This window comes from Aquarana catesbeiana, linkage group LG01 (genome assembly GCF_042186555.1).
Source record: "Aquarana catesbeiana isolate 2022-GZ linkage group LG01, ASM4218655v1, whole genome shotgun sequence".
Taxonomy (NCBI): domain Eukaryota; kingdom Metazoa; phylum Chordata; class Amphibia; order Anura; family Ranidae; genus Aquarana; species Aquarana catesbeiana.
In genome coordinates, this window is record NC_133324.1 from 322,816,224 (window position 1) to 322,828,517 (window position 12,294).

The 12,294-nt window shown below is 42.4% G+C and overlaps 1 protein-coding gene across 2 annotated transcripts in view; it reads right to left on the reverse strand.

Moving 5' to 3' along the window:
• Nucleotides 1-6,459: 6,459 nt before the first annotated feature.
• Nucleotides 6,460-12,294, reverse strand: part of TPCN1 (two pore segment channel 1) — a 247,447-nt gene continuing 241,612 nt past the window's right edge. For both annotated transcript variants that reach the window (XM_073630364.1, XM_073630356.1), the window contains one exon: nt 6,460-7,516. In XM_073630364.1, coding sequence (XP_073486465.1) covers nt 7,418-7,516 — 99 coding nt within the window. In that variant the 3' untranslated portion in view covers nt 6,460-7,417. The remainder of the gene's footprint in view (nt 7,517-12,294) is intronic.

Genomic DNA, 12,294 nt, shown 5'->3' on the forward strand with positions numbered 1-12,294 from the left:
AGAGTAATAACTTTACACCAGTAAAAAAAATGACCATTACTCATGCCAAGCAAAATACCCATCTTCAGCTTGTGATTAATTGTTCCTGGAAGAACATTACTTTTTAACTCTATAAACTCTAATTATACTGTTCTGCACATTATGAAAGCCAAACACAAAATGAAGATCATGTAATGGAATAGAGGCTGTGTAACCTAAAATTACCAAGCCAACAGACGGGTAACTGAGAAGGAGCAAGGGTGTACACCAAAGAGCGCATACTATGAAAAATATGTCTTTCAAGTACTATCATAAACATTAAGAGATATGGCCTTGAACGCTAAAATTAGGATTCCTGCCCAACACTAACAAGGCTTAAATTTGTCCCCTACCCCTCCTGCTACCTATGTGGACTAACCTGTGTAACTAAAACGTCTATACTTGCCTATTTTCAGCCTGCTCTGGTCCAATCACATGATCTGGCTCCTGTGTTTGTCAGCGGTGGCTGCAGGGGAGACGATGGATCGGCAACAACAGTTGGAACATGGGAGCCCATGGTGACGTCACTTCTCCCGGATTTCTCAGCCATGGGTCGAGCCCTCTCTCCTCTCCCCTGCAGCCTACGCTGACTGAGGGATCACGTGACCAGACTGGAGCTTGCAGGAAACAGGCAAGTATACACATTTTTCTTACAAAGGTTATTCAGCATAAGTAGCAAGGGGAGGGGGAGGGGAAGGGGTGTTTTAAGGCTAGTTAGCATTAAACAGGAATTCTGCTTTAAGCATGGTGTGCCTCATGGGCATCTGCAGAACTTTTTTCGGGGGTCACCCATGCAATATAAAAAGATGTACATTCTCTAGGCTATATTTATATGGGCATGGTATGCTTGGCCTGAATAATTTCCAATATAAAGTGAAGCTGAATGATCTCTTATATAACACATATCTTTCTACTGGAAAGATATATGTGTTATATAAAAGATAATTCAGCTTCACTTTGTATTGGAAGTTACTCAAGCCAGGCATACCATGCCCATATAAATATAGCCTAGAGAATGTACATCTTTTTATATTGCAATACATCTGGTGTGGCCATATTTTGATCTTGATGAAAACAGCCTATACAGTCTGTATAGCTGTTTTCATCAAGATCAAAATATGGCCACAACAAATGTATTGCAATTTTATATGCCACTCACTTCAGGTCAGGATTTCCTGTGATGTGATGATGAGTAGGCACTGGCAGTGTATCACTCGGAGGCTCAGCCACTGACTGCACTGAGTGGGTGGTGCCGGGCGGATCTACACAACACAGGCAGGCAATCACTGAAGAGGAACGGCGGAACTGCTGAGCGGAGGACCGAGCAGCTAAGCCATCTCAACCGATGATCGGGCCGGGGGAGGGACATCAGATGTGTCAGGAGAGAGAGCAGCCGGCAGACTCAGAAAAAAGTCTGCAACGACCGCAGCAGACGCTGCAACTGGCAACTGCAACACCTTCTTGATGATTCCGGGGGGCAATTGCCCCCCCCCCCCTGCCCCTACTTGCGGACGCCCATGGTTTGCCTGACTGCATTTGAAAAACCTCTGTCCCTCAGCACTTGGCTTTCAACAGCCAAACTGTTAAAGCCATCTGCTCTAAATCAGTATGGTAAACATGCTCTCAGAGAGTACAGGTCTGCTCGAAAACAGTAGATGCCAAGGAGCATCCACTACCAACGGGATCCATGTACCCTGACCTGTGGGGCCAATCTGGAGCCACCAGGATCACCAAAATCCCCTCAACTTCCATTAGTAACAAGTTTTACCAGCAGGAATGCCTATATTAGAGTGTAATGATGCCACAGAAACACCAGTGTATCCCTTGCTACAAACCTGTGTATTTCTATTGAGGCTCGACATTTGAAGATCATCAATTGTTGTTCTGCATATCTGGAAGATGTGTTGGAAGACTGCTGGGTGAAGGGCCAATTATGCCTAATACAGACATTTTTGACAACGATAGCCTGGTTTCCAGTTTTCTACCTCTAGTATGTGTACTGTGGACAAGGCCAGCACGTAACTTTCTACCCAAATGAGGGTAGAGACTTCCAGCTGTGTTTTCGGCCCCATTATTTTCTATACAAAACTATTGTGGCATTGTCTAACTGCGCCTGCACAGGGTGTCACTACAAGAGCAAAGTACAAGAGCAAAGCACATCTGATCACATAAAGTTCCAGAACACTGATGGAAAGCAGGGACTCCCCCAAGAACCCTCAGTTAACTGGAGACAAAATACCCCTCCCCAGCTGTGCAGCCATTACTATTTCCCACTCAGAGAGAGACAAACAACTTCCCAGCTAGTAGAAGGGGTGAGCGGAGCCAACAAACTAAAGATAACTTGGTTGGAAACCCTGTCTTCCTTGGATACCCTGTCCAGAGAAACAGGAGACCTGTTCCACTGTTACAAAATATGTAACTTTCTGGTGTGTTTGGCATAAGGAATTGTTTTGAAGGTCGCTACCATGGGGCCAAAAACTGGAATGCAGTGGCATATAGATCACCACCTGCAAGCACAGAGGAGAACCTGAACCTGTAGTTTTTCTGATGGAAGGAGCACCTTGGCCTGGTTGGTATCCAAAACTAGCCCTAGATATTCCAGGTGAAGTGAGGGAATCAGCAAGCACATCTTGAAATTTAAAATCAACCTGAACTCCTTTGGAGTGCAAGACTGCACACAACAGAAGGTCATCCAGGCACCCCATAAATGGTATCCCTCTCAACCTCAAGGTGGCTAACACTGGCACCATCTCAGTAAACACCTGAGCAGCCATGGCTAGGCTGAAAGGCAAGACTGCAAACGCATAATGCTCCTCTCCTACTGATATCTGCTGGAAAATGGGGCAGGGTAGAGGCAAAAAAAAAAAAACTATGTGAAACTTTATTTTGTATCCAAAGGCCACCAATTTGTGAATCCATTTGTCTAACACGTGGGTTAGCCAATGGTCTCTGAATGTTAGAAGTCATCCCTCCACCTTAAGCTGAATATTTAGGGAAAATACTTCACGTAGAGGAGTGCTTCTACACGGGCTTAGACTGCTAGGGGTACTTAGTCTCCTTATCCAAAATACTTTGCAAAAGAGGAGAAAAAATAGCCACTGACAAGGTAGGCCCAAATTTGCTACGAGAATCCTTGGCCTTCCTGAGCTGAGACAAGAATGTACTCTATAGGGCTGCCTCTATAGGTTCATATTATAATTTCATCCACACAACAGATATATTCGGGGGCCAGGCCCAATCTTGGCTTCGTCCCTCATGATGAGCATACCCTCATAGGGGTCTTCAGGGACAGGGCTCAGCCAGGGAGTTTGATCGAAGAATGATCAGAGAAAAAACCTCCATACAAAAGAGCTGTTTATTTCAGAAAGAAAAGATCCATTACTCAAGGACACTAGCAAAACTTGCTAGCTGGTAAGAATTATATAGTGAGAAGTATCTGCAGCCTTCCGTGTTTTCCAGTGTCCAATCACCTGAAGGTAGCTACATATGACAGATGGTAATTTTTAAGATGCTGTGTGCTGTATGACTAAGAAATATAAACTATACTTTTACAGTTTTCGCCTTTCCTCCATGGGCACTTAAACACCGCTTGATATGGATTTGGTAGCCTAAACCAATGCTTTCCAACCCTTTTCCAGCCACGGAACCCTTTAGAATTGCACACAGGGCACACCAGTCTGAGGGATCATTCACACCAGGAGGTGCATCTGAGCGTTCTCTTTTTTGTGTGTTCCAGCATGTCGCGTTTAACGAGCTGCTCTATGCTAGTAAAAACACACAAAAAAGGTGCTGCCATGATTTTTTAAAATTGCGTTGCACAGTGCAGAACAAGGCAGGGTAAGTTAGCAGTGGGAAAAAACAGCCACAGGGAGACAACTGCAAATATTAGTGACTAGTCCTTTGCCTTCTGCCTGCCTTTTTGAAGACAGCTCCCAGAGTTAATTTTCTCTTTAACCACCACTGCTTAAATTTGATGGGGATACCTATGGGTTCTATTCTACAAAATACAGTGAGTGAAATTTACTAAGACTGAAGCAGCTGTGCATGGCAATCAATCAACATCTAGATTAGATTTTCAAAGCTCAACTGAACAAGCTGAAGTTAGAAGCTGCAATAGTTACTCTGCGCAGCTGCTCCAGGTGCTGGCTGCTTCAGTCTTACTAAATCCCCCCTCCCCAGTATGCAGTAGAGCCCACTGTATGCAATAGTGACTTTTGACTCTGACTGCATTTTGAAATGTTATTTCCCAATAAATTTAATCACTTCAATACCATAAAACTTTTACCCCTTTCCTGCCCAGGCCAATTTTAAGATTTTAGTACTGTCACACCTTGAATGCCAATTATTCAGTCATGCAACACAAATTAATTTTTTTTTTTTGAGCCCGATAGAGCTTTCTTATGGTAGTATTTAATCACCAAAGTTTTTTTTTGCTATATAAAACATAGGTTGGACTTGATGGACTTGTGTCTTTTTTTAACCTCACCTTACATAGTTACATAGTTACATAGTAGGTGAGGTTGAAAAAAGACACAAGTCCATCAAGTCCAACCTATGTGTGTGATTATGTGTCAGTATTACATTACCTATCCGTGTATATTGCGGTCATTCAGGTGATTATCTAATAGTTTCTTGAAGCTATCAATGCTCCCCGCTGAGACCACCGCCTGTGGAAGGGAATTCCACATCCTTGCCGCTCTTACAGTAAAGAACCCTCTACGTAGTTTAAGGTTAAACCTCTTTTCTTCTACTTGTAATGAGTGGCCACGAGTCTTATTAAACTCTCTTCTGCGAAAAAGTTTTATCCCTATTGTGGGGTCACCAGTACAGTATTTGTAAATTGAAATCATATCCCCTCTCAAGCGTCTCTTCTCCAGAGAGAATAAGTTCAGTGCTCGCAACCTTTCCTCATAACTAAGATCCTCCAGACCCTTTATTAGCTTTGTTGCCCTTCTTTGTACTCGCTCCATTTCCAGTACGTCCCCCCTTGAGGACTGGTGCCCAGAACTGGACAGCATACTCCAGGTGCGGGCGGACCAGAGTCTTGTAGAGCGGGAGAATTATCGTTTTATCTCTGCAGTTGATCCCCCTTTTAATGCATGCCAACTACCAACTACCTACTATGTAACTATATAAAACCAAAAATACAGAAAATTTACAAAAAAATGTTTTTCTTAGTTTGTATTACAAAATTTGGCAAATAATCTTTCTTCATAAATTTAGACCAAAATGTATTCTGCAACATTTCTTTGGTAAAAATAAACCATATTAGTGTATACGATTTACTCTGTGTGAAAGTTATAGAGTCTATAATCTATGGTATATTTGAAAGTTGATCAATCCTGATTTACCGATGACCTATCTCATGTATTGAGGCCCTAAAATGCCAGGACAGCATTAATACCCCCAAATAACCCCTTTTTGGAAAGTAGACACCCCAAGGTATTTCGTTTTTTGGAAGTTGATATTTACAGTCACAGATTTTTGGAAAACGAAGACATTTGTATATATATTTTTTAAATCATTTTTCTTTTACTTGTTTCTACAGTTTCTTTTACATATTGTTATACCATAGTGACAATGTATTGCTCTGGGGAGGTGAAAAGGATTTTTTTTGTTTTTTTACACTAGGATTTATTTTTTACAGTGATGATCACTGTATAAGCAACCATTTTTACACTGTGAATTGCATCCATTCATACACCATTATGTACAATTGTGATAGTTGTGATTGGCACAGCTATCACATGGTACAGGTCTGCTGTGACTGTCCCTGTGACCAAATCACTGAGGTCATTCACAATAGTACACAATGGCTATGAATGAAAGCCAGGGTTTACAACTGACGTGATTGCTGTGATTGGTCATGGTCACAGCAGCCACATGGTACCCAGAGATGCACACAGCAACCTGGTAAAGCGATCTGTGTTCCGATGTGTCCTGTGGACACAGCAGGTCACAGATTGTGGCACTGTGTGGCCCCAGGGCACATACTGAAGTGGGTGGACGTCATACGAGATCCTAACAGGATAGCAGTGCCTGCGCTTGGCTATATTATTACAATAGGCCAGGAGCTAGTAAAGCAGAGCTTTTTATTTTGAATAAAAGGGAGGTTATAACCCCTGTTATTTTTTTGGGCATCTGTGTCCCACTGGAAAGACTTCCCTTTACTTCCTCTACCAAAGCCAAAACAGGAAGTGAAAGGAAATTCCTCCAAAGTGAGTGAATCCTTGGTTGTCACCAAGGTCACTAGAACTAGTGTACTCATTGGAAGATTTTCCCCTATATTACTTTCCTGGGGACAACCCAAAATTTGTAATTTTCATACACAGCCTCCATACACTGCAGCAGCATTTACTGATAAATGCTTCTAATTATAAATTAAACTGCCAGCACACAAACAGCTTGTGTTTCATGAATGAAATAAATTGAAACAACAGATTAAAAGTTAATATAAAAGAAATTTATTAATATGTTACAAATATAGGCATCTTTATATATACGTGCTTCATCTCACTGCTGGAGACAGCTACATATTGGGTTTGGGCTGGGGACCAACACAGGAGCACACAAGGCTAGGTCTGATTGTCTTCAGTGGGGGGAATGCCCTTGTGCTATAAAGGGTCCATGTATTTTGTGGGATGACAGCAAAGTAAAATCTACCAAACAAATCAAAGCCTATGTGACCTGTTTGTAAAGCTAGCAATAATTTACTCTGTCCCTATAAACCCTTTATAAGTCATGATTATAATTCATACTGAATTATGTTTGGTAATTTCTCCTTCAAATGATCTTCTTGGACAACTTAAAGGCTAAGTCCACCTTTTAGAAAAAAAATGCACATACTGTATATATTCAAGAAAAAAATAAATGTATTATTTTGTTGCACAGGAGCCTGCAAAGCATTGCACCTGAGATCAATGGCAGACTCCTGCAGACTCTTCCTCCAACTTCCTGTCTGTCCCAAGGTACAAGTTTTCAGTTGAAGAGCTGGAGGAATTGTCAAAGGACTAAGAGTATGAGGATTACCACACTTATGCTCCATTAAGAACTAAAAGTCCGTCTGCCATGGAGGCAGATGGGACTTCTAATTAATTTACTTGGATTTGCGGGTCGAACCCCGCATAGCCATTGTGACAGCAGCTGAGGGGAGGAGAATCCCTGGCATGCCATCACTGAGGGTTGAGGGGTCCTGTTCTCACACGTTACATTTTAAATATAGGTGTAACCTGGTGCAAAAGGTGGAGTTAGCCTTTAATGATTCTTCAAACACACAAGAGTGGAAGGCTGCCACTGGAGGCATGTCTCATCACACACCCCTGGCTTAGCTTTTTTGTTACTAGCGCTCAGAGCACAGTTAAAATTGCATAGTCATACAAGTAGTAGGTGGAGAACGTGTTTAGTTAACAGTACTGGAACGAGGTCGAAGCACTCCCTGCGTAGGCTGCAACTCCACAACTTTCCTTGCCAGTGACCGGGCATGTTCTTGATACCATTCCTGAGGGAGCAGAGGTAACAGCAATGTTAGGATTCATTCTTGACTCGTTGGTAGATTACAAATATGAACTTTGGAAAAAAAAAAATCATTACATGAATAAAATCTAGTTAATGTAGCAATTGAAAACTAGGGCACACTTGAACTAAAAGTTTGTGTTGGCTATGCATAGAAAGGCACTGGTTAACAAGCCAGGTTTCAGTTATTGCAGCACACTTTTTCTAAAAGTGCTATGACACTGATCAGTGTTGGCTACTTTCTGTAATTCAATACAAGGTTTTTGTGTTTATCATGGGAGACTTTGTTGATCATTAGTTTGGCACAAGTCTAGATTAGAAGAAAAGTTTGGTCCAGGACTTTACCAAATTCCCAGCACCAGCAATGGCAGAGAAGAAAAGGCGATGTGGCAGTATTACCTAATACAGATCTTTAACGGAGAAGCATTCAACAGAAAGTTCAGTGGTTTTGTACTACCTGTATACATTCTTTATGAGTTTATTATGTTAATGCCCAAACAATAACAATTGCAAAAATGTTTTCTTTAGTCAGGTAAATCTGTTGCAAGCTTCAGATTTTATCCCTACCAGTGGTCTTCACCTGCACTTGCATGCATTTTTAATGAGAACAAACTGCATACAACACTCAGCTGATTTCCCGATGCTGTGAATGAGACTGACTGTGCATGTTTACGTGTACTGCATTTTACATTGAGATGTAATAAACAATGGCACATATGGTAATATTGCCACATAGCAAAAAAGCTGAACTGGAATTGCATTAATTTTTTTTATGTATGTATTCTCAATGTTATTTCTTCAAAGGATTGTCTTCTGCCAAGATGTCTTTCTGTAGAGTAGTAATGCATGGGTTTAGGAAAACAAAAAGGCTACAACCAGCCCACTCAGTATCACCTAAGTACACAGTAGCTGCATTGTTCTAATAAATAGGGGCTTCTGCAAACTGGACACAGATAAAGAAACCACAAATAATTAAAAATATAAATCTTTGGAATTCCAAGGTGATAAAAATAGGATTTGTGACTGTAAAATAATTTTCCTGGAGTACACCGAGGGACACATGGTGTACATTGGGTCGTCCAAATTCAGGTACATTGGGATGCCCAAAAGCAGTGCACCTGAGGGGTGGACAACACAGCAAATGCCAGGCTAACAGCTCACAAAACAAACAGGTTAACGGGGGTGTTTGCAAGAGCATACCGTACCTTACGTTTGAAGCTGAATTCAGCTAAGGCCTGAATATCTACCTGGTAAAACTTAATGAACGTTCGAATAGGAGACCTGGCAGCCACCTTGCAAATCTGAGAAAGATGCCTGCAAAGCCCAAGAAGTACTAACTGATCTGATGAAGGGCATTTTGATAGGTAAAGGTAGAATTTTGGCTTTGTGGTCATACACCTGACTAAAGACTTGTCGAATCCACCTCAGACTAGTGGAATGAAAAGCAGTATGTCCCCTATAAAGGGACATACTGACAAAACAACAAGTCAGACAGTCGAAAGGGAGCAGTAGTGGAGAGATACTCATGAACAGTGGGTACCACATCTAGACAATTGAGAGAATACTCCTTAGGATGCTTTTAAGTAGGACAGAGAGATGGTAGAACCAGGTCCTGGTTAATGTGAAAGGAAGTAACCACCTTGGGAAGAAATAAGGCTTTGAGCCTCAAAACAAACCTGTGTAGCACAAGAAAGGATTCTTTACAGGTGAAGGGCGCCAACTTAGAGACTCACCTCTCCAAAGTAATGGCAACAAGAAAGGCAACCTTAAGGCTACTTTCACACTGGGGCGTCGGCGGTAAAGCGCTGCTATTTTTAGCATTGCTATTCGTCCGCTAGCAGGGCGCTTTTAACCCCCGCTAGCGGCTGAAAAAGGGTTAAAACCACCCGCAAAGATCCGCCCACTGATTTCAATGGGTAGGGGTGCTTAAGGAGTGGTGTGTACACCGCTCCTACAGCGCTATAAAGATGCTGCTCGCAGGACTTTTTCTTATTGACCTGCAGGCGCACCCCTCCAGTGTGAAAGCACTCAGGCTTTCACACTGGAGTGAGAGGAGAGGCTCTTTACAGGCGCTTTAGCGCCTCAGTGTGAAAGCAGTCTTAGAGTAAGGGTAGGCAAAGCAAAATCACTGAAAGGTTCAAAGGGTGGTTTCTGAAGAACTGATGGAACCATATTGAGACCCCATCTTTGCTAGGCAGTAAAGGACCAGCGGTCTCTGAAAAAGAACCACCAAGGCCGAGATTTAGTACTTAATGGTATTCAAAGGCAAACACTGACCTAGACCAGACAAAAAAAAAAAAAAAAAGAGTATTCGTCCCACAGAGAACTTCCGGGGAGGAGTTTCCTCGTCTCACACTAAGAAAATATTCTTTCCAGGAGCAATGGTAGACTTCAATTTAATTTTCATAACCCAATCTGACAGACCCCTGCCCCTCAGGATCTGGGTTTCAACAGCCAAGTTAAAGCCAGGCACTAAGAAGAATGGTGGTACACTGGCCCATGAGAGGAAACTTCAGTGCAGGTGCAAGAGCAGTGTGTGGCGTGCTGCCGCACGGGATCTGTTTTTGTGTGGATGTCGCAGCATGGGCCCATAGAACACTGTGGAGACCTTAGGGTGAGTGCAGGATGGGGGAAAAGCTGGAGGCTGAGAAAACAATAAGGCAAGATCATCACTGGAGAAGGAGAGTTCAGGGATACCTGTCTATCTGCAGGGTCTGCTGGGTGTGAGCTGGTGTGCGGAGCTGCTGCAAGATGTACTTCTGGGGCACTGTTTGGGCAATGATGGATCTTCTGGGCAATGTGATATCTACTGGGCATGTTGTCATACCTGATAGGCATCGTGATAATGACTGGGCACTATGCTGTAATATAAAAAAACACTAGCGTCAACAATGTCTTCCATGAGTGGTAATGCAAACCAGTGCACATTGAGAGCTGCACAGTGTTCAGTAATCATTTTTGACCATGGCCATTCCTCTTTACATAGCTGCTTTAGCTCAGACACATTTGTAGGATTTCTGGTGTGAATGGTCTAGGCTCTGACTGGGCCACTCCAAAAAGGCACATTTTCTTTTTCCGAAGCCAGGCTGTGGTGGATTTTCTTCAGTGCTTAGGGTCATGGTCCTCTGCATCACCCAACTTCTACTAAGCTTCAGCTGGCAGACAGCCATCCTGAAATTATCATGTAGGATTAATTGGTAAGCAGGGGAATTCATTTTCCCCACCATGTTAGCAAGTGGCCAAGGCCCTGAGGCAGCGAAGCAAGCCCGAATCATAATGTTCCCTTCAACATACTTCACTATTGGGATGATGCTGATAAGCTGTGCCCTTTTTGCACCATACATAGTGCTGAGTATTCTTCCCGAACAATTCAACTTTTGTTTCATCAGTTCACAAAACATTTTCCCGTTAACGTTGCAGTGTGCCAAGGTGTTCTTTGGCAACCAGGATAACGAGAACTGGTGTACCCATTGAAGATTTCCCCTATATTCCTGTTCTAGGAACAATTCAAAATTTGTTTTTTTTTCCACTTTTGGTGAGAACAGTCATCACAACAAATAGAGATGGTGGATCTCACCCAATGAGGATGCAGGCAACAATAAAAACCTGACAGGTGTTATAATCTCTGTTGAAAAATGAAAGAAATAAAGATTGTGCCTTAAGTTAAACTTTATTGACAGGAATGGTACATACTCTTTGTCGTAGCACAAATGTGGTTCCAATATTTAAAAAAGGGAATATCCATACCAGGGAAGTCCAGTCAGCATATTAACATCAATAGTTTGCAAAGTGTTTGAGGAAATGCTAAGGGACTGCATTAACCCCTTAAAGCCGGCACCTCCTGGCCCTTTAAGGGGTTTCTGATGCTGGGAAGTGGGGCACGGTTTATGATCATGTGACCGCTGTGATTGGCTGTCACAGCAGTCACATGATCGGTCAGCGATCTGAGCTTTCGGTTAGGTGCTGGTAACTGTGGCGGGAGTGCGCATAAATATGCTGCCTCTTTGTGTCAAGGCCCAACTACCAAGAGGCCACATATTTGCACACTCTCGACGCTAAGAGGTTAAAAAAAATATGTAAAACAATATATTTTTAAACAATCAACATGGATTTATGAAAGGCCACTTGTCAAGCCAGCCTGTTAACATTCTACAAGGAAGTGAGAAGTGTTTTAAAGGAAAGGCAATAGATGTAATTTATCTAAATTTAAAAAAGTATTCGACACTGTACCTAGCAATATATTAACTAAGGTCTATTGGAATGGAAGATATGGTATGTATTTGAATAGAAGGTTGGCGTCAAGGATGGGCACAGAGGGTAGTGGTAAATGATTGGGCACAGAGGGTGGTGGCAAATTATTCGGCACAGAGGATAGTGATAAATGATGCAGTGGCAATGAGGTTTAACTTATAATTAGGAGATTAATTTCTGTAATTGCTAGCAATACAAAATTTTGCAGAGAAAACTTCAGCACAAAACATTATAGGAGTGTTGGGCTGAGAATTTGCAAATTATTTTTTTTTTTTTTTTCTTTAACACAACCAATGTCAGGCTACTGCTTGCAAAGCAGTATACTTTCATAATTTAAAAAGGGTATTAACTTGAGGCTTATTGAGCCTCGCCCACACATCGGATCCAGTGCTGTCCAGCTGAAAGATTCTTCTCTTTTGGCAGCACTCGGTCCCACACTGCCATGTTTCCCTGTGACGTTATCGATAGGCTGCCGGCTCTTCTGGGTCCAGCCGGCAGCTGTGCTGACAGGCC